The 24,069-nt window shown below is 39.7% G+C and overlaps 1 protein-coding gene across 1 annotated transcript in view; it reads left to right on the plus strand.

The window, feature by feature from the left end:
* LOC127419089 (laminin subunit gamma-3-like) overlaps positions 1-24,069 on the plus strand; it is a 149,324-nt gene that overhangs the window by 60,752 nt on the left and 64,503 nt on the right. The window contains exons 5-6 of the mRNA XM_051660190.1: positions 6,391-6,579; positions 7,191-7,308. Coding sequence (XP_051516150.1) covers positions 6,391-6,579; positions 7,191-7,308 — 307 coding nt within the window. The remainder of the gene's footprint in view (positions 1-6,390; positions 6,580-7,190; positions 7,309-24,069) is intronic.

A 24,069-nucleotide genomic window follows, 5' to 3' on the forward strand; every position in this document is an offset into this window, starting at 1 on the left:
TTATCAGCAAATTGGACAAACAGGTTAGCAAAAAGTCTGAATCATTTGGCTATTCAGTCTGATTTGTTCATTGGATAAAGTGGATATTTACCTACAGTCAACAAAAGACTGCTTTTTGAGAGATAACTTTGAGAAACTTCCATTGGTGCTGTGTCTTGTTAATAAACGTGTTGTTGCATCTACCAATGCTGTTTTTCGTTTGTTTTTGTATGTAAACATGCAAAATAGAAGTCTTTGACCATTGCATTACGTATTGCTGTGTTTTTTGGCGTCTCATTCAGGAGGGCCACAATTTATTTTTTAAGTTCTTTTGTCAAGTTAAAAAGAACATCAACGAGTCTCTAGACACCGTGTTATATTCTTTTTCCTGATAGCACACGTACAACACCCAGTGTGTTTACATCTGGAAGATGTCTTTTTTACGTTGTTTGCTCATCTGCAATATGTCTATAAGACGTATGTCAATAAGAATGTCTCGGATGTAAATAAGACATTCTGCAAATGAGATGTTTATGATTTAAACTGATTGTAAATCTGATCTTTTTAAGATGTTTAGCAGGTGTTAGATGCTTTCCAGATGAAAAGATCTAAAACAGACATCTCGGAGAAGTACAGTGCATCCGGAAAGTATTCACAGCGCTTCACTTTTTCCACATTTTGTTATGTTACAGCCTTATTCCAAAATGGATTAAATTCATTATTTTCCTCAAAATTCTACAAACAATACCCCATAATGACAACGTGAAAAAAGTTTGTTTGAAATCTTTGCAAATTTATTAAAAATAAAAAACGAAAAAAATCATATGTACATAAGTATTCACAGCCTTTGCCATGACACTCAAAATTGAGCTCAGGTGCATCCTGTTTCCACTGATCATCCTTGAGGTGTTTCTACAACTTGATTGGAGTCCACATGTGGAAAATTCAGTTGACTGGACATGATTTGGAAAGGCACACACCTGTCTATATAAGGTCTCACAGTTAACAGTGCATGTCAGAGCACAAACCAAGCCATGAAGTCCAAGGAATTGTCTGTAGACCTCCGAGACAGGATCGTATCAAGGCACATATCTGGGGAAGGGTACAGAAAACTTTCTGCAGCATTGAAGGTCCCAATAAGCACAGTGGCCTCCATCATCCATAAATGGAAGAAGTTTGGAACCACCAGGACTCTTCCTCGAGCTGGCCGCCTGGCCAAACTGAGCGATCGGGGGAGAAGGGCCTTAGTCAGGGAGGTGACCAAGAACCCGATGGTCACTCTGACAGAGCTACAGCATTTCTCTGTGGAGAGAGGAGAACCTTCCAGAAGAACAACCATCTCTGCAGCACTCCACCAATCAGGCCTGTATGGTAGAGTGGCCAGACGGAAGCCACTCCTCAGTAAAAGGCACATGGCAGCCCGCCTGGAGACCATGAGAAAAGATTGAACTCTTTGGCCTGAATGGCAAGTGTCATGTCTGGAGGAAACCAGGCACCACTCATCACCTGGCCAATACCATCCCTACAGTGAAGCATGGTGGTGGCAGCATCATGCTGTGGGGATGTTTTTCAGCAGCAGGAACTGGGAGACTAGTCAGGATCGAGGGAAATATGAATGCTGCAATGTACAGAGACATCCTTGATGAAAACCTGCTCCAGAGCTCTCTGGACCTCAAACTGGGGCAACGGTTCATCTTCCAACAGGACAACGACCCTAAGCACACAGCCAAGATAACAAAGGAGTGGCTCTGGGACAACTCTGTGAATGTCCTTGAGTGGCCCAGCCAGAGCCCAGACTTGAACCCGATTGAACATCTCTGGAGAGATCTGAAAATGGCTGTGCACCGATGCTCCCCATCCAACCTGATGGAGCTTGAGAGGTCCTGCAAAGAAGAATGGGAGAAATTGCCAAAAAATAGGTGTGCCAAGCTTGTAGCATCATACTCAAAAAGACTTGAGGCTGTAATTGGTGCCAAAGGTGCTTCAACAAAGTATTGAGCAAAGGCTGTGAATACTTATGTACATGTGATTTTTTTCGTTTTTTATTTGTAATAAATTTGCAGAGATTTCAAACAAACTTCTTTCACATTGTCATTATGGGGTATTGTTTGTAGAATTTTGAGGAAAATAATGAATTTAATCCATTTTGGAATAAGGCTGTAACATAACAAAATGTGGAAAAAATGAAGCGCTGTGAATACTTTCCGGATGCATTGTATGTGTGCTATCTGGGTTCGTTGCACTGCGTTGGTCTGAACGGCCTCTAGTCTTTTAGAAATGCTTTAGCCATTAGTTACATGAATGCTACACATACTGAGGGAAATGTAAAAATACTTCTCTCAATGTCATCAGAATTTAATGGTTTCTGAAAAACAAAACCATCTGGTTTCTGAGCATACCCCCAAATTAAATCTTGCAGGCAAAAGTAAGCAGAAATTCTTACTTGACTTACAGTGAATGAAATATTGTAGTGCAATTAAGGAAATTGTTAGCAAATTGAATGTAAATGTTTATATCACTTTCTGCGTAAACATTGTCATATTTAATACATTATTGTTTGATTTTTAGGCCCATTTTAGTTATTGTACAGTTATATTGTATTTTGTAAAGGAGAAATGGTTACTTGACTTGAACTGAATATAATAGTATACAAAAAGCTGGTAGTTTGTATTGCCATGCTAAGCCAAATAGGCACTTTGAACCTTTAATTTTTTAATGATATTTTGTTAACACTGACATGTCATAATTGTAATACCAATTTGTTCTAACCTAGGATGTCATTTATAACATTTTTATTATAAACTGGTAATATTGTTTAACCAACAGAAGCTTAAGAAAATTATGCATGAGGTTTATTTGGTATTTGAGCCTATAGTTCTTTAAACTATTTAACACATTCATTAAAAAACTCTTGTCTTAGACTCAGCCTTTACTGGTCTCAGTCTCGACTTGGACTTGGCCCTCTCCGGTCTTGGTCTTGACTCGTACTTGACCCTCTTCTGGTCTCGGTCTTGACTCGAACATGACCTACACTGGTCTCAGACTGGACTTGGACTTGGATGAGTTGGTCTCGACTACAACACTGTTCATACTTTCATCATACCTAATGCATTAACTAATATTAATGTAATTAACCTAATTGTAAAGTGGTACAAAGTCATTTTAAAAAATATTTAAAGATTGATGTATTACATATAATAAATAGGTCAACACATTGTTTTGTTTTTTTAATAATCGCACAAAAAGTTGAGTATGTCCTGCAAGTTTTATCATCTGGTTTATTAATTACTGGAAGTGAAGATACTGCAATCTACTGAGATTAAAATCAAGAAAAAGAATGTGGTACACTGTCACCTTCAGCATCAAGGCGTCATCATAATTTGCTTCTTTGCCATTTGATCCATTTGATCAGTGGACTGTAAACAAATCATGGCAAGATCTTAGATTGATCACATATTTACACTGACCTCAGCTGTACTGTATTTGCAGTGCAATATTACATTTAGATGCTCATACCAGTCAGTAATATCATCAAACAGCAAGTTATTTACCCTTTCAACACAATGACTAAGAAAGTGTAATTTGTTTAATGTGTTGTGTGTGTATGAGCATGTATGTATATGTGTGTGCTCTCATGCGTCTCTTGTAAATACTTTAGTGGGAGGCTGTAATGGGCTATTCCGACAAACCCATATGGCAAAAAAAGCCATGTTAATTGTTTTAATTACGTATTCCACTAAGCTCCACGTTCCTTTAATTAACTCTCTTTTACTGTGATCAACAGACGGGTTACTGTTGGTAATTGTTGACCCTTCTCATCAAAGTGGATTTAATGAATAAACAAGTTTCCTGCAGCACTATCTTTTGGTGAGGAGGTGGAATAAACCACTGATGCATTCCATGCATGGTCACTTCGCAAAGTTCTTCATCACGGGCTGTGCCAAGTTTACCATTTGCATGGCAGGATGCAAGAGCTGCAACCTATGCCTCTCTTGTAATGCTTCAAAGAAATACGTTAATTGACAAACTATGTCTTTTTTACCCTTTAGTTTCAAGAGACTGCAAGAGTGAGAGAAAAGATAAGAATTCAGCTGGCAAACAACAACAAATGTTTATTTTAACTTCCTAAGAATCTACACAAATTTAATCTAGGTTTTCTTACTCCAGCTTTCCTTAGATCTGAAATGGAAATGCTTTATGTTAAATTGCAATTTTCTACTTTGCATTTGTTGTCATTTTTGTGTAGTTTGGCCACTCACTTTTATTTATTTTTTTATCTTATTTTTATTTTTAAATCAGAAGAGTAAACAGGGGAACATGATGTGTAAGACTGTTTACATATCATGTTCACACATCTTCTGTCTTGCAATATCTTGACAGTACTGCGTGTATGTATGGTGGAGTGTTTTGTGCTCTTTTTTGCTGCTGGTTGCAGTATTTTATGACTTTAAGTATTTAAGGTGCACTCAGTAATTTTTTCGTCATTAAAAAAGTTTAACTCCTAAAGACATGAATTGTAATTTTGCAATATATGTAGGAAATCATGACCACTCACATTAAAATGAAGACTCCTGTCATATCAGTAACCTTATAAAAGCTGTTTTATTCTACATGGAGAGGGTCCGCACATGGGGGCTGCCATGTTAGAATCACATGACCAGCCGAATACTACTCAATTAATCTCAGTAACCATCCTGTTATTTGACACTTTCACTCACTGATTAAAATAATCATGGCTGACTGTGAATATGAAATTTCTACAATGGCATCTGAAACTGAAAACTATCAATTTTAAATTATGCTGAATTCAAGCCGCTAGGTGTCAGTGTAAGTCCAAGATGACACAAAGACAAAAGCTACTGAGTGCACCTTTAACTGAAACTGAAAAAATCAAAAAGCAAGAAACACCATTTCAACCAACCAGAAATACTATCAATAGTTCTGAGAGGGTTGCTCTGTTAGTGGTATAAAGTATTTCTCTGGGATATATTGAGCACAGTAGTGTTTATATGTGTTTTGTTTAAAAGTGAAGTGTAATTTCTGCACCACTAGCGGCAGCAAACATAATGACATAATGACTTCAAACAGGTTTCCCGAGCAAACTCCCATCTGCTTTTGTCCAGTCAAACAGATAGTTCCGCCCCAAAGTTACTCTGTTGTGCCTGTCGGGATGCTCAAACAAACAGAGAAATGTTTTGAAAGCCCCACAGAGCCATGGTGGTGCTTTTCGGGGAACTCTGCCTACAAGTGTCTTACTTCTAGATTAGTTGTCTATCCACATTAAGCTGGGAAAGGAGAAAGTATTTTAACATAAAAAAAATAAAAAAAATTAGGCACTTCAGCTTAAATTAGCATTTCTCACATTCAGTTGTACTATTCTTCTTGTGTAATGGTGGGTAATCCTTTCCTTAGTGGCAGCTCTAGAAACTGGCTCTCATTAGAGAGTGATAATGGGATGGTTATTGCAGAGTCAATAGACTGATTGAACTGTAATAAAATGTGTAATGTCCTCACAATGTCCCCCTAGGTGGCTGGTGCATAAAAAGCTGACTCTGTGTTTCTGATTTGGGAATATGTCGAGAAAAATGAAGATTGTTTTCTCGGAAGCTGGTGGCAGGGAAGCTTATTAGGCAGTGTGTGTGTTTGTGTGAATAAGTGATCTAATGCCTAATGAAATTGAACAAGCTGGTGTGAATTTGACCTAAAGGCTTTAAACCAATAGCTTCTAGTGCACTGGTATTTCTTATCAGACTGATCTCATGTAAATTCGGTGACATTAGGTTGAAAGTTCTTCAGCTAAAATCAGTATGTGCTAACCAAATTCGAACCACTGCCCCAGTGGCCAAAGCTGGAAGTGTTGTTGAATGTATGGGCATGTGTGGGCTCCATTTTCTGGGTGAAATGTCCAGAGACTGCCGCCAAAAGCAAGTTGTTTTTAGTTATAAATTATGTAATACAGTCAACAGGAATGCAATTTTTTTTTTTTTTTTCACCATCAGTGGAGCAAAAATGTAATCTTAGAGGGAAAAATAAACCTACGAATTGCTCTTATCATTGAATATATTGAACGCGACTATTTCCTGGCTTCCACGCAGGACCAGAACCTGTGTCTCTGAGGTAGAGCCACAGAAAAGGTAAACACACTTGAATTGGTGCAAAAATGTCTGGTGGGACAAGGCGCTTGTCAGTAACTCGGAAGAATGGGGTTGATGTCAGAGTACTGGAACATTCTGTAGCAACATGTTGACTTCCCATGTGATCATGTTGTTGTAATTCAGTTTTATCTATTGTTCGGTTTGTTCAGATTTGTCTGTTTTTCCTATCTGCGCGTTATGGTACATGTATACATTATGGTACTCTGTCTGTGTTTGTTTTATCCATATCTCTTCCTCTATCCACTCTCTTTCTCAGAGTGTAAATGCAATGGTCTTGCTGATGAATGTGTGTTTGATGTGGAGCAGTACCGCAGCACAGGAAGTGGGGGGCGCTGTATAGGCTGCAGGGAAAACACAGCTGGGCCTCACTGTGAGCAATGCAGAGAGCACTTCTATAGATCATCACTGCTGCAGACCTGCCAAAACTGCTACTGTAATTCTATGGGTAAGTCAGGCACATACACACAACCGACCAGACACTTGTGCAACAGTCACACACTGTATCAACCCATATAATCTCTCTTGAATGCTCTCCTTCACATACACTTATGCAGATACCAATAAATACAAATTAACAGCTTAAAGTAAATGCAGCTGAGAAAATAAGAGTCACACATGCACACACACTCACACACATTCAAACAAGCATTCTCTTTTAGCCAGTAGTAACCATGTGCAAGACTGCAGGTGATCAAAATACAAAATATGTCTCATTATCTTAAAAATATCAGATCTACTGCCTTAAGGTATAATATTTTAAATATGAAGTTGCTTTTAAAAAAATATTAATTAATTTAAATAAAATGAGCACATTTAAAAGGCTTTGTCGCTGTTTAATTACACGCTAATTATGTCCATGTTGTATCTTAAATATCTGCTATTGCTTCAGGTGGCAAGGTGTGTGTATAGGATATGTTAAAATTAGCATTTATTATCATATATTGGCTGAATTTGTAGATGAGAGTATGATTCTTTAATGCATCTGAAACTACCCATGTACTCATTAAAAAACCCAAAGGCTAAGTAAATTCTCTCTCTTTCTCTCTCTCTCTCCAGGCTCTGTGAGTTTGCAGTGTGATGCAGAGGGAGTGTGTGTGTGCTGGCCAGGTGTGTCTGGTGTGAAGTGTGACATTTGCATGTCCGGCTTCCATTCTCTCAGCCCTGGTGGATGCAGGTAATGAGAGAGAGACAGAGAATCTGCATGCATCTTCCTTGCATGCATAATTCTGTGAAAATATTTTCAAGTATATTGGAATCACAAATAAAAAAAAGGACATTTGTCTTGAAGCACAAACAGCACTTTTTCAGTAAATCTGACTGAATCCAGACAATTTAGGCAGTCAACAATCTACACTTCAGGGTTTGGGTTCCGCTCTGTGTAGATTACTTTTAGAAATGTATGGACTTATTTTCTGTAATGGGCTGCAGCTCTGTAACCAGCAGAAATGCACGATGTGAGCCTGTTGTTGCAATTACACTGCAGCTCCCCTTACGCAACGCTTATACTTGCTGTGTAAAACAGGCCTAAGGTAGCAGTCGGTTGCAAGAAACCCTTAAGGTTAAGAAGAATACCTTAATGACAATAGCCTTACAATTATACATTTTTTCTTTACTTAAGGGGTTTCTTGCAGCTGGGCCATGGACCAGAACAATACTGTGAAACTATACAGTAGAATGCAATGATGTCTGGCATAAACTGAGACCCACCTTGACAAAATATAGAATCCTTGGACATCTAAGCAATTGAAACAGGTAGACACTGGAAAACAGGGCTGCCAGAAGAAGAAAGGTTGTGTTTGTATTGTGATCGTACCAAAACTGGGACAGATCTGCATTTTTTTTTACAAAACTCAAATATTAACATACACGACAATTTGGATTATGGGTGCTAAACAATAAAAATTAAAAAAAACTCCTATTAAGTGAACAATGACTGAGGTTTTGTAATGGACTCGACATGGAGGCGAAGGTAGAATCCATATGCCAGAAGTTTATTACAATCAGCAGACAAATCCAAGACACAAGGCAGACACATAATCGTTGAAGCAGGCAAAGTAGTCGTTACACAGGTAATCAGTCCAACCAGGCAAACAGAGCAAAACAGTAATCCAAAATCGGTAATCCAGTAAAGCACAATGGTCATAACAAGTAGGCAATAAATAGGCAATGAGAATAACGCTTGGTAAGGCAGTGAAACTGGCAATACTTCACAAAGTAACAATGGAAAAGCATAGCTATTTATATGATGCAGACAGGAAGTCACCATAGAAGAAACGGTACAGTGTCAGTATTCAGGAGAGGGCTCCCTCTCGTGGTCGGCTGAAGGGATACCAGCCTCATTCGTTACAGAACCCCCCCTCTACGAACAACTCCCGGTGTTCTTCTAGGTCGTCCCCTTGGTCATGGTGCAGGACGATTCAGGTGTGCTCAGTGGAAGTCATGGATCAATGATGGGTCCAGAATGTCCTTGGCGGCTACCCAAGTTCTCTCCTTTGGTTCATAACCTTCCAAGTCCACCAGGTACTGCATTTGGCCCCCTCGACGATGTGAGTCTACGATCTCTCTGACCATGTAAGCAGGTGATCCGTCGATCTCCAGTGGAGGAGGCTCAGGATCCATGGTTCCGGGGCCAGATGTCGGGTGGGCAGGTTTCAACAATGACACATGAAAGGAAGGAGAGATGCGGTAGTTAGCAGGAAGCTCCAGTCGATAAGTTACAGGATTGATCTGTCTGATAATTCTGAACGGACCAACATACCTGGGGCTGAGCTTCCTGCAGGGTAGCCATAACTTGAGGTCACGTGTAGATAGCCAGACTCTCTGACCAGGCTGGTAGTCGGGGTGGGGACGCCTCCATCGATCAGCTTGGGCCCGCTGCAATCTGACAAGCGCACTGTCCCACACCTGCTCACTCCACCTGATCCAATCATCCACCACTGGCACCGTAGAGGGTTCACCTGACCAAGGGAACATTGGAGGTTGGTTTGTTTGTTTGTTTGTTGGCGAGAAATGTGAAAGGAATTCTATAAAAGGTTTTTAAAATCTATTTTTCCTAAAAACTCTAAAATTGCGTTCGGTTTGACTTTGTTAAAAATTTCTTCTAGAGTGCTGACTGAATAAAAAAGGTTTCTCACTGGGTTAAGGCCAGTACAGTCTAATAAAACATGTTTCAGGGATAATGGATTCTGGCAGAAGGTACATGTTCAACTTCTTTTGCCAACAATAGGGCTGATTTCATGGAGTTTGTTCATGGTGCACTGATCCCACTCAGTTTGCCATTTGTTTTTAATATATGAATTTATTATGGGTTTTAGGTTAGTGGGAGGTATTGGACACTTTTTGAAATCCACTGATAAGGCCTCTTTTGCAGCAGTGTCTGCTTCCTGATTTCCTGGGATTCCACAGTGTCCAGGTACCCAGCAGAAGCAGATATTGAAATTTTGGGCCTCCAAATCCAGCAGCTTGCATAGAATCTTTTCAAGTAATAGGTGATCATTTTTTAAAGATGACATTGCCTGAAGACATGATTTTGAATCTGAAATTATCAGAAAATTTCTCTGCTGCATAGTCTTTATGAAGTCCAGTGCTAAGACGATAGCGTGTGCCTCTGCTGTAAAAATTGAACTGTGATTGGGGATGGATATTCCTTTTTTTTTATGGTTGATCACAAATGCAGATGATACATGATCCTCAGATTTAGATCCATCTGTATATATATATATATATATATATATAGGGATATGTGATGGAAATATTTCTCTAATGAAAAGGAGTTGTTGTTGAGGTGAGTTTCAGATTTTTTGTTTCTTGTTAAGTCTAAGATTATTTTTGGTTTTTTAAAGTTCCAGGGGGGAATTGTACTGAAGTGTCTGATCCAGTATGCTCAGATCTACTTTGAGATTTAGTAAATGTGGTTTGATCCATAGTCCAAAAGGATGGATATGTCTTGGTTTTTGTTCGTATAGGCTTGACAAAGGGGTTGAGAAAACAGGATGGTAGGCTGGGTTTTCTTTGTTGGTCTTCAGCTTTGTTGTATACTGTAGGGCTAGTTTGAGGCGTCTGTTCTCCAGAGAAAGTTCATTTGCTTCTACATGCAAACTTTGAATTGCCAATGTCCTAAAGGCCCCTAAAGCCAGACGTATGCCTTGGTGATGTACGTGTCCAAGAGTCGGATATATGATTTCCTGGCTGATCCATACACTATACTTCCATAATCCAGGCGTGATCGAATTAGTGCTCTGTAGAGATTTAAAAGAACTGAACTTTCTGCACCCCATTTTGTTTTAGCTAAAACCTTTAAAATGTTCAAGGCTTTAAGACATTTATCTTTTAAAATCTTTATGTGAGGGATAAAATTCAGTTTACTGTCAAGAGTTACTCCAAGGAATTTGGTTTCCTTAACAACTCTGATGTGTTCACCATCCATGAATATCTCTGGGTCAAGATGAAGAGAGCATAGCTGGCAAAAATGTACACAAACAGTTTTAGTCTTTGAAAACTTAAAACCATTTGATACTGACCAGGACTGCATTCCGTTAATTGATAGCTGGATTTTCTGTTCAGTGTTATTCATGGATTTACTTCTGTAGCAAATACTGATGTCATCAACATAAAGACTGCAATGGATACCCGACCCAATGGCTTTTGCAATGCCGTTGATTTTGATACTAAAAAGGGTAACTGATAAAATGCTTCCTTGTGGTACTGCTAGCTCTTATTTATGAGGGTCAGATAGGGTATTACCTACTCTGACTTTAAAATGTCTGTCTGATAGAAAATTAGCAATAAAAATGGGTAAGTGTCCTCTAAAACCAAGTTGATATAAATCCTTTAAAATACCGAACTTCCAAGTGGTGTCATAAGCTTTCTCCAAGTCAAAAAAGACAGCTACTGCATGTACATAGATTTCAAGGCTGATGAGGTGATCTACAGTACTTCTCCCTTTTCAAAAGCCACACTGAACTTTACCTATGAGATGTTGCGATTCCAAGATCCATACTAGATGTTCATTAACCATTCTCTCCATGGTTTTGCATAAGCAACTTGTCAGGGCTATTGGGCGGTAATTGTTGGGGTCATTATGATCTTTTCCTGTTTTTGGGATGGGAATGATTATCGCTTCTTTCCAAGAGAGTGGAATATTCCCTGATATCCAAATAGAGTTAAAAAGTTTTAAAATTAGAGACAGGATAATGTGAGGAAACTTTTGTAAAAACTGATAGTGTACATCATCTGGTCCAACTGCCGTATCATGTGCTCTGTTTATAGCTTGTGTCAATTCTTCCATTGTGAACAGTTGATTATAGGGTTCCTTATTATTAGATGAAAAATTGATACCTTTCTTTTCATCCTGTGCTCGAAAAACTTGGAAGGCATCAAGGCAATTCTCAATGGAGGAGTTATTTTCAAAATTTACTGCTAGGGTATTTGCAATCTCTTGTTTTGAAGTTAGAATAGAGTCTTGATATTTGATGTGCTGAATTTGAGCTCCATCATTCCTGCCCTTCATCCTTTGAATCAGATTCCAGACCTTTCTTGTTGAGGTACTTGATGTCAGACCAGATACAAATTGTCTCGAACCTTTCCTTTTAGCTTCATTTATTATTCTTCGAGCTTGTGCCCTACTTATTTTAACCTTAACAAGATTTTCATTTGTTGGCCTTCTGAAGAATAATCTTTCCGATGTCTTCCGTTCTTTTATAGCTGTCTTGCATTTAACATCAAACCATGGCATCCATTTGCATTTTGCATTTAATGATGTTTTTGGAATGGTCTCATTTGCTATGGAGATGTGTGTGCTGGTGAACTGTTTAATAGCATCTGGATCATCTTCAGAGTCTTCATTAAACCTTTCATAGCAAAGCGTTTGAAAATGATACCAGTTTACTTTTTTAAACTGCCATCTTGGTATTCTTAGAGCTTCTTCTTTTCCTTTTAGGGTTAGTATTAATGGAAAGTGGTCACTACCACATAGGTCCTGCCATACTTTCCATGAAAGGTCCAAAAATAATTCGGGTTCGCAAATTGTTAGGTCAGTTGCCGAGTATGTTCTGTGCCCTTGGTGTAGGTAAGTGCTGGATCCATCATCTAGAAGACATAAGGCGTGATTGTCTAGGAATTCTTCTATCCTCTTCCCCTTGGTGTCACAATGGAGATTTCCCCATAGAGTGTTGTGACTATTAAAGTCTCCCATGAGAATATATGGAGAAGGGAGTTGGGCTACTAGGCCATCCAGGTCCTCGTGTGTTAGAGTAAGATTAGGAGGAATGTATATGGAACATATTGTAATGGTTCTCTGCAGGGTTAAACGCACTGCTGTTACCTGTAAATTACTGTTCACATTGATGCGACTATGAATCACATTGTTTCTGATTAAAATGGCTGTACCGCCAGAAGTCTGTCAATTAGTAGGACCAAAAGTATTTAAAATTGTAACATTTTTAAAAGAGAAGGTAAAATCTGGTGGTAGTTTTGTCTCCTGAAGACAAAAACCAAGGGGGTTGAGAATTGGAGCTAGGCGTTGCAACTCTGCAAAATTTGCCTTGAGTCCACGACAGTTCCATTGGATAAAAATATTTTCCATTCTCACGTAGGAAAAATAGGAATATTTCTACTGATTTTTCCTTTTGGGGATGGACATCTACTCCGACTTCAACATCTTTGGTTTGTTTTGTCTTTGCCATTTCATCTTTTGCTTGCGAACAACTCGATCATCTTTTATTTCTATTTGTAGTTTGATATTCTATTGAGTTCTGATTAGACTGAGTATTGATTGAGGTAGATTCACTTTGGTTTCCTGTATTCTTGGTCCTTGGGAGAGATTTATTGCCATTTATATTTTGAGGTTTATCTTTGTGCATCCAGGTGAGGTCTTTCTGGCATTCCGTGGTCTTCACAGATTTCTTGACAACAGAAGCATATGTTTTACTCAGTGTAAAAGAAGGGACAGCGTCTACCATTTTCCTTGCCTCGGGGTAGCTTATCTTCTTTGTGCATCTGATTCTCTGTATTTCCTTCTCCTTGATCCATGTAGGGCATTCTTTTGATGCAGCCAAATGGTCTCCTGAACAATTACAGCATTTTGGTGATTTTTGACAGCTCTCCATGTTGTGGTCTTCTTCACCACACTTTCAACAGATGCTTTTATTTTTGCAACTGTTTGACCCATGTCCATATTTTTGACAATTAAAACATCGCAATGGATTGGGCACGAATAAATCCACTGTGACACTCAGATATCCGATTTGAATTCTTTTTGGGGGAAGAGGTTTATTAAAAGTGAGGATGTGTGTACCAGTTTTGATAACTCGGTCCTCTCTTTTGATTATTATTCTTTTCACATTAACTACTCCTTGGGGTTTGAGCTCACAGGTAATTTCATCTTCATCTACATCATCCAATTCTTCGGTGCGGATCACTCCTTTGCTGTAGTTTAATGTTGGATGAGGTGATACCTTTATCTGAACTCCAGCAAGTAGTGTGGCTCATAGTAAATTCACTGCATTTGCCTTTTTACAGCATTCCACTAGAATTTGTCCAGATCATAACTTTCACTTCTTTCACTGTTCCTGCTATTCCTGTGATACCCTTGTATATAGTAAATGGAGAAAGTTTAGAGATTGGCAAATCTGGTGATGCTGCTTCGAGGATTATAAACCTTGTCCACTCTTCACTATTTGGTATGAGTAAACATTTACTCTCTGAAATACAGTCTGTTTCCAAGTCTAAAAACCACTTTTTGGAAGTGTGTTTTGAAGCCATATTTTAAGTTTTATGTTTCATCATTCTTATTCCCCACCCACCTTGGAGCCCCAAAAAAAGGGATGCACAGTGCCATGGAATTCCAGCAGAATATGCATCAGGGCTATAAGAATGATATACTCGAGCAGGTAGAGCAGATTGTAAACTGCTCTGTCCACTCGATTGAGCCTTAGCCAACGCTTACTGGGGATTCTGGAAAGTTAGCAGTTGTTGAGCTATCACAGAATTCTCAGAGCATGTCTTGACCATCCGATTGATTGCAGTGAGCCATTCCAACCTCCCGTCTAGGTGAAGTATGAGCCAAAGTACAGTGTTGAAATAGTGGCACCCGCAGCAAACCGTATTTCTCAGGCACCAGGATCTCTTCCTCCACCGACACAGGTCACAACTTATGGCAAAAAGTCACCCCTTTTTAATCGCTCCTTGCGAACAGAATTGGGGTACTGAGGATCTATTTTACACTGGATCCTTACACAGAGATGAAGGATGGTATTAGCACATCTAGATGGAGAAGGCTTGTGCAAAACGTATAATCAAGAAAGTTGTAACCCTCATGAGGGGGGCACAAGGATTGTTCTCTCTTGCCCAAGGGGAAGACCCTAGCACTATGGAGGGAAGGAGCATGCCACTGTTCCTTTCACGAGCTACCACCAAGAAGATGGGTCTTGTGCCGTACCCGGCATTGGAGGTTGGTAGCCCAGCACACATTGGAAGGGAGTGAGTCCAGTAGAGGAGTGAGTGAGGGAGTTCTGGGCATATTCCGCCCATGAGAGGAAGTCGCTCCACCTCTGTTGTTCACGATTGCAGTAAGACCTGAGGTATCTGCCTATATCCTGGTTTAGCCTCTCCATCTGTCCGTTTGCCTGAGGATGATAACCAGACATGAGGCTGACGTTGATGTCTAGTTGTTTGCAGAAAGCCTGCCAGACTCTGGAGGTAAACTGTGGTCCCCGGTCAGATACTATGTCTTCTGGCAGACCATAGATCCTGAAAACTTGGTGGAAAAGAACATTAGTGGTCTCTGTGGCAGCGAGTAGACGTTTCATGGGGATTAGTCTGCATGACTTAGAGAAATGATCAATGATAACAAAAATGGTGGTATACCCATTGGAGTTTGGCAGATCTGTGATGAAGTCGAAGGACAGGTGGGACCAGTGTCTGAGGGATAGGCAGTGGTTGTAGAAGCCCGGCTGGCAGTTCTCTGGGGGTCTTTGACTGTGCACAAACTTGACATAACTTAATATATGTAGTGACATCATTAATGATTGAAGGCCACCAAAATGAGTTATGTACCAGGCTTATAGTTTTCTGGATGCCAGGGTGTCCAGTGGTGAAGGAGGTATGGATCCATTGGATTGTTCTTTGGCGTAGAGTGCGTGGTACATACTGTTTTGTTGGAGGGCATTCAGGTGGTGCAGGGTCTGCTTGTTGGGTTCTTTGGATCTCTTCCATGATGTCCCAGCTTATGGGTGCAATGACAGAAGGTGGGAGTATAGATTTGTTTTGAGGTGTGTTGTAAAGGGGATCATGACGACGGGAGAGAGCATCACCTTTGCAGTTCTTACTGCCAGGGCAGTAGGTGACTGTGAATTGGAACCTTGTGAAGAAAAGTGACCATCGGGCTTGTCGTGGATTAAGACGTTTTGCTCCCTTGATGTATTCGTGGTTCTTATGGTTGGTGATTACTTGGAATGGATGGACAGAACCTTCAAGCCAGTGGCATCACTCTTCTAGCGCAGCCTGCATGGAGAGTAGTTCTTTGTTTCCAACATCATAGTTCCTTTCAGCTGAGTTCTGTTTACAGGAAAAGAAAGCACAAGGATAAAGTTTTCCAGGGTTACCGTGGCGTTGAGAGAGAACCGCCCCTATGCCGCAGTCTGAGGCATCCACTTCCACAATGAATGGTTGGTTAGGATCTGGGTGCTTGAGAATGGGGACGGTCGTGAAACTTGTCTTGAGGGTGTCGAAGGCTTTTTGAGCAGAGTTACTCCGTGGTAGCTTGGATGGTTTTCCTTTGAGCAAAGATGTTAAGGGGGCAGAGATGAGACTGTAGTTGCAGACAAACCTCCTGTAGAAGTTCGCAAAACCCAGGAAATGTTGTAGCTCCTTAACAGTGTTGGGTCTTGGCCACTCCGTGACTGCCTTGATCTTGGAGTCATCCATCTAAACACCTCTATGGCTAATGATATACCCTAAGAACGTTGTATGGGTAACATGGAATTCACATTTCTCTGCTTTCACATAGACTTGATGTTTCGGCAGGCAGGAGAGGACCATTTTAACATCTTTGTGTTGTGCTTTATCTTGAGAGTAAATGAGTATGTCGTCAATGTAGTAGATGACACATCTGTTGAGGAGGTCGCTGGTGCGTTGGCCAGGCCATAAGGGATCACCTGGTATTCATAGTGCCCCTTAGTGGTGATAAATGTGGTTTTCAACTCGTCTCCCTCTCTAATACGAATCGGGTTGTATGCACTTCTCAAATCCAGTTTTGTGTAGATGCGTGCCTCACGTAGTTGTTCCAGGGCAGGCGGAACAAGAAGGAATGGGTACCTGTACTTGATTATAACTGTGTTCAATCCACAGTAGTCAATGCATGGACGGAGCCCTCCATCTTTCTTCTCAACGAAGAAGCCTGCTGCAGCTGGTGAGGTGGAAGGACGAATGAACCCCGTAGCTAAAGCCTCTTCGACATAAGTCTCCATGGCCATGGTTTCAGGTCTTGACAATGGATAGGATTTGCTCCTAGCAGGTGCCATGTTGGGTAGTAACTCAACTGTGCAGTCCCATGGATGATGAGGGGGTAATTGTGTAGCCTTGATTTTGCTGAATACCTCGGATTCAGAATATTCCCTTGGGACCTGGACTTGAACTTGATTCTCAGGACTTTTGACGCTGGTAGTTCAACATGGCATGGTGACTGTGACAATTAGACTGACAATAATCTGACCATTGTTTGAATTCACCCTGGTTCCAGGATATAATGGGATCATGGATAGCCAGCCATAGATGACCCAGGATGAGATGATACTTGGGCGAGTTGATGATATAAAGAGATGTGATCTCTGTATGAAACAATCCAATCCGTAGTGTCACTGGAACTGTTTGGTGAGTGATGCCTGTGCCTTTAGGTGCATTATTCACAGCAGTAATGTTAATGGTGGGTATACAAGGTACTGTAGGGATATGGAGTTCCCTTACTAGACCTTGGTTAATTAAATTCACGGCAGCCCCGGAGTCAACGAGTGCAGAAACACATTTCAGTGTATCACCAAAGGAGAGCTCAATTGGAAGAGTGAAACTGTGTTGTGTGGGAGATTAAATATTCATGGTACTCACAATAGTCCTGGACTCTTGATATTTCTTGCCTTTGTGAGGGCATGTGGAGTTTCGATGATTCCTTTCACCACAGTAATAACAAAGTTGCTCCTTATGACGATGATCGCGTTCTTCATCAGAAACTCTGGTATAGGTGATCTGCATTGGTTCAGGAGCTTCGGGGCATGCCTGGACTTGACTTTGGACTGATAGTTGTGACTTGGAGCTAATCCTTGAGCGTGGTGAATTACGCAGTAAATTATCAATCCTTACTGCCAATTAAATGAATTCAGTGAGTGTTGAATCCTTACCCTTACATGCGAGTTCGGCCTGCAGATTGTAGTTCAGTCCCTCTCTGAAAACAGTCCTGAGTGCAATCTCATTCCATACACTTTGGGCTGCTAATGCCCTGAAGTGTATGGCAAAGTCAGCTCCAGACATGAACCCTGGCGTACATGAAGCAGCTGAACAGAGACATCTTTACCTCCCTCTGGGTATTCAAACACTTCATGGATCTGAGAAGTGAAGTAATCAAATGACGTTTGAAGCTGATTATCACTCTCCCAAACAGCTGAGGCCCAGTCTAGTGCTTTACCGGTAAGTAATGTCATCATAAATGCACATTTCTTGGACTCCTGACTGAATGACTCTTGTTGATTGGAGAAATATGTTTTACATTGACGTAAAAATCCCTTACATTTCTCTGGCGAGTCATCAAACTTATCAGGAAGAGCCGGTGTAGCTTGTGGAGATGGAAGAGAATGGATATAGCGGGTGAGGTTCTCATTTTCAGCTCTTAGGTGGTTCAGTTGTTCCTGGAAACCTTTGAGCAGTTCGCTCTGGTGAGCGAATGCAGCCTGGAGCTGAGAAACGTCCGCTGGATTCATTGGTGGCGAAGTATTCTGTAATGGACTCGACATGGAGGCGACGGTAGAACCAATCTGCAAGAAGTTTATTACAATCAGCAGACAAATCCAAGACACGAGGCAGACACGTAACCGTTGAAGCAGGCAAAGTAGTCGTTACACAGGTAATCGGTCCAAACAGGCAAACAGAGCAAAACAGTAATCCAAAATCGGTAATCCAGTAAAGCAGGCACAATGGTCATAACAAGTAGGCAATAAACAGGCAATGAAAATAACGCTTGGTAAGATAGTGAAACTGGCAATACTTCGCAAAGTAACAATGGAAAAGCATAGCTATTTATATGATGCAGACAGGAAGTCACCTTAGAAGAAATGGTACAGTATCAGTATTCAGGAGGGGGCTCCCTCTGGTGGTCGGCTGAAGTGATACCAGCCTCATTCGTTACAGGTTTATCTTATTTACCTTATTTTTCAGCGAAACTAGGTGCGCCCTATATAACTCAACTCACCTATATTGTCACTACACCATTAAACAAGTGAAATGATATGTGAAAAGCTGATGTGTGTGGTCCAGACATTGCAGCCATACATGTAAATACAATAAGTGTAAGTACACGCAACAGAATAACAATGTACAGAATAACAATATGACAATGTACAGAATAACAATATGCAGAATGACAATTAGCAGTATACACAATAATAATATAACACTATAGAGAATAACAATATAATACTATACAGAATGACAATACACAGATGTTTACACAGTTTGCATGTTACAAAATACACAATTTGCAAACTGAACAGTTAGAGGCAATTGCACTGAATTGAATTAAGCACAGTATACAGGCACAGTATACATAGTATACATAACGTGCAGTGATGTGTGGCATATACTATTGTGTTGCCATTAATTCTCAGATGTGCGTGAAGGGGTAGATATTAATAATGATATATGTGATATATATATTTATATACTGTATATATATATATATATATATATATATATATATATATATATTTTTTTTTTTTTTTTTTTTTTTGGAGTCCAGTGAAATCCAGTGAAATTAGTGTTAAGGTCTTAGTGTATGGAGTTGTTAGCAGTTCAGCAGTCTGATGGCCTGAGGGAAAAAGCTGTCCCGCAGCCTGCTGGTGCAGGCTCTGATGCTGCAGTACCATCTGCCAGATGGTAGCAGTGAGAGCAGTCCGTGGCTTGGAGTCTCTGATGATCCTCTGTGATTTCCTTACACATCACCTGGTATAGATGTCCTGGAGGGAGGGAAGCACATCTCCAATTACATGCTGGGATGTTCATATTACCCTCTGCAGCGCTTTGCGGTTGAGAGCAGTACTGTTCCCGTACCAGACGTGATGCAGCCAGTCAGAATGCTCTCCACAGTGCACGTGTAGAACGATCTGAGTATGTTGTGACTCATCCCAAACTTCCTCAGTCGTCTCAGGAAGAAGAGCCGCTGGTGCGCCTTCTTTACTACGGCCTCTGTGTGGACGGACTATGTGAAATCATCAGAGATGTGAACTCAGAGGAATCTGAAGCTGCTGACCCTCTCCACCAGTGTTCCCTCGATAGTGATGGGGCTGTGTTCTTTGTCCGGTCTCCTGAAGTCCACCACAAGCTCCTTGGTCTTGTTGACATTGAGAGAGAGGTTGTTCTCCTGGCACCAGCATGTTAGGGAACACACCTCTTCTCTGTAGGCCATCTCGTCATCATCTGTGATCAGGCCTAACATCATTTTGCCAAATGCAAACTTGATGATGATGTTGGAGCTGTGTGTGACCACGCAGTCATGGGTGTAGAGAGAGTACAGGAGTGGGCTGAGAATGCAGCTCTATGGAGCTCCAGTTTTGAAGGTCAGTGAAGTAGAGATGTTGCTGCCCATTCTGCCCACCTGGCATCTGCGTGACAGGAAGTCCAGGATCCAGCTGCACAGCAAGCTGTTCAAGCCCAGAGCCTGGAGCTTAACGTCAAGCTTGTAGGGCACTATGGTGTTGAATGCTGAACTGTAATCCACAAACAGCACTCACATATGGGTTCCTTTTGTCCAGGTGTGAGAGAGCAGTGTGTAGAGTGAAAGTGATGGCATCATCAGTGTCATATTGCAGGCTGGCAATACATGTGATCGTATTATTATCATCATTTATTATTGTTTTCATAAACACGTTAGTTTAGAGAGCATATAGTTTTACTTTGTATTTTGCCATTGTTGTATCACACGCAACTGAACAGGCAGAATGAATAAGAGATCAGGTGCGGACATGGACAGTCCTCAGCTCCGTCTGTCACAACCACCACAAACTTTACACAAGCAGGAGAGAGAAGGAAAAAGAGAGCAGGAAGTTGCTGGGGAAATGTTGCTTTAACTTTCTTTGCACCAAAACTGCATCTTGTTTCATCTTGGTAAAGTAATAAATACATTATTCTCTCCATTCTTATTACAGAGCATTCTCTTATCCTTAGCGGTGTATAAACTGACACGCATATCTCGCAATCAGCATGGCTTATGGAAATAAATAAATAAAGGCATCACTGGGGATTATGCAGGTACATTTGAATAGAGGTTTATATGGAGACATGAAAATACTGCATCCTCACACGCTCAGTAAAGTAAGAAGCAGATTTAATTATCATCTCAGTAGAACAACAGCAACATATGAATGATTTACTTATTTTTGTACAAATGCTGATGTTAAAAAAATTATCCAACATTACGATATTATTCTGCTTAACATAGTTTAGGTTGTGTGATAGTTTATAAGCCCATATCACTAAATTATAGTATTATTATCCTTTTAGTTATTTACATTGCGGTCAATGACAGTGGAACTTTGTCTCACTTGCCGGAAATGCAGCCGCTGCTTACATCCGCATCGCAAAATAAGGTGGATAGCTAAGCTACAAACATATACAGTTATTTGTTGTGCCTAAATTGAAAGAAGAGTGTATAAATGAAAAAATAAGAGAGAGGATTGTGAAATAATTATTAAAATGAGATGAGGACCATAGAAAAGGAAGGAAGGAGGAAAGAAGCAAGGAATAAGGAAGGAAGAAAAAAGTAGGAAGGAATGAAAGGAGGAAGGAAGGAAAAAAGGAATGAAAGAAAAAAGGATGGAAAGGAGGAAGGAAGGAAGGAATGAAGGAAAAGGAAAGGGAGGAAGGAAGGAAGGAAGGGAAAGAAAGAAAAAGTAGTAAGGATGGAAAGGAGGAAGGAAGGAAAGGAGGAAAAGGAAAGAAGGAATGAAAAAGTATAGCCTGACCAAGGCAAAGGAAGGCAGGAGTTACCGCAATGATCTTAAATTAATTAAATTAAAAAACATTTTTTTTTTAAAAAAAACCTACGCCACCCTGGTAAATATATCCAGGGAAAAATATTAACCCTACTCGAGGGCACACAGGTTCATGTATTAATTCCACAAAACCAGTGGTAAAAGTAGGAAATGACAGAAGAATATAGACGATATTCTGCCAACAGTCAATATTCTGCCAACACACATACACCAAAAAAGCAGACAAATCAGAAACAAAATATACAAGGAAATAACTTTCAATCAAAACAGAATAATCAGTTTCAAATAAAAAAAGAATGGTCACTGGCAAAATATCAATTTTAAATAAAAAAATAAATCACTTTGAAATCAAAACATCCAAATGAAAACAAAACAGTGTAGTTGGCCCAGTCATATACAGTTGAGAGAAATAACAAAATGTTCGTTGTATGTCGGATACAACTCGCCCGGAACTAACAGTAGCATAGAAACAAAGATAATCATAAAAAACAGGGCAGACAGCGTTCAAACCAAAAAAATTGGTTTAGTTAGTTTGCTGCTCAACAACCCCAGCAGCGAATTACTTTAAACCAACAAAGTAAAACTAAGCCAATGAGAAACAAAACATCAGCGTTGAGAACTCCAACCTGAAGCCCTCAGCTGAAAGGACACACTCTGACATGCAGCTTTATTTACCTAAAATAAAACGAATTTTTTTACAAAAAACTAAAGAAAGATTGAAACCGCTTACCTTACAAGTTACTGCAGTATGACTACTGGTGTTTACATACCAAGAAGGCGAGACATAGTCATTAGTTCGTCAGCAAACACCCACCGCAAGCAGCATACACATGCTAAAATATTAAACGCCATGTGAACTGATGTCCCATATAAACGCAAACAAGGCAGGTGTCTACAAATATACCTGAAGGAAGGCAGCGTTCAACCAATGGCGCACAGGAGAAAACATGCAATCCATGCACAAACAAGCACTACCGCAAAAGAAAAAACTAATATTAACCATATATATATATATGTGCTGGCTGCTGGCAATGACAATGACGAAGTGTAGAGAGAACCCAAGTGCAGTTTATTTACAAAGTGCAGTAATCCAAAAATGTGAACAAAGACTTTTGACTTGACTTTGACTTTGACTTTGACTTTGACTTTGACATTGACCTTGACCTTGACCTTGAAAAAGAAGGAAGGAATGAAAAAAGAAGAAAGGAATAAAAAGAAGGAAATAAAGAAAAAGAAGGAAGGGAAGAATGAATGAAAAAGAAGAAGGAAGGAAGGAAAGAAAAAAGAAGGAATGAAAAAGAAGGAAGGAAAGAATCAAAAAGATGGAAAGACTGAAAAAGAAGGAATGAAAGAAAAAGAAGGAAGGAAGGAATTAAATGAAATTTAATCAGTGAGCAACATGCAGATTAAATCCACCTGTGGAGACTTGCCTCTTGCATATGCATAGCCAATGACGCAAATGATGCCGTAATGCAGAAGAAAGCACAGGAGGAAGGAAAAACATCAAGCAAAAATTATACACACCAATACATTTTCATGTGGCCCATGTGGGTCAGTGTTTTTAGGTACAAATTAGTTGGTTCACTGGAGCAAAACATGAAAGAAAAGAGATGAGTTGAGTTGAGGGAGAGAGATAGAGGAGGGTGAGGTGGAACACTTGTCAGGTAAGAGAATTATGGGTAATAGTCAGCCAATTAAAGCTGTGGTTTCAGGCCATGTACCAGTTCATTGAGAGATAAAAAGTTTACACCTGACAGAGAAACCCCTGCCGTACTGGAACAGACCTGAGGCGGCCAGCAAACTGACCAACACACTACAGGCACATCAACTGTGTCTCTTTTATTTTTCATGGATCTGTGTATGGATGTTTCTTCAACTACAGACACTTTTAAGTCTCAGGGGTGAATTTTCATTAAAACGAACATACTTTTTATTTTTGTTATATGAAAGTCATATTACAAACTGTCTTGGAAACATTTAACCATGCCACTTTTCAAATGTTTTTTTATGTACAGATTTTATTGTTTTACCCTTGTCCTAGACCCATACTTTGAGTTTTAAAATATGAAAGGTCATCATAAAAATATTATATTAATTTTAAATGATAATCTAAACAAATAGTCAAATAAATATAAACCTTTCATTATTTGTATAAAAATTAACAATATCCATTTTTACTCAAATGACAACACTCCCTTAGTTGCCGCATCACCATAATTGCTGGTAATTTTGCCCCTTTGTTACTGAGGAGAAAAAAGTGTCATGGAAGAGCATGATTGGAATATAATTAGATATTTTATGTGTAAAGAAAGCAAAAAAAACAAGAAAAAAAAACATTCTTATACACAAAATAAAGTTTCGTACACAAAAATATAACAATATTTTTAGTGTGTGTCATTAATAATCTAGTTATAATATTGTCCAATTATGCACAAGTGTGAAAAAATTATTAAAGTTTGTGTATTTAAGAAACATAAAGTGCTTGCTATGACATTTGCCGTAGCAAGCAAATGTTTAAAATGTATTTCCACTACAGAATGTTATCAAACAAAATACACAATTTGAGATGTGGTGGATATTACAGTTGTTGGTTCATAAAAATAAATAAAAATAAAACAACCACAAAAATTTTTTTTTTTTTTCTTGTGATGCATGTAGATCCACTATTGGTTGTATATTGACAT

This window comes from Myxocyprinus asiaticus, chromosome 3, assembly GCF_019703515.2.
Source record: "Myxocyprinus asiaticus isolate MX2 ecotype Aquarium Trade chromosome 3, UBuf_Myxa_2, whole genome shotgun sequence".
Lineage (NCBI taxonomy): Eukaryota > Metazoa > Chordata > Actinopteri > Cypriniformes > Catostomidae > Myxocyprinus > Myxocyprinus asiaticus.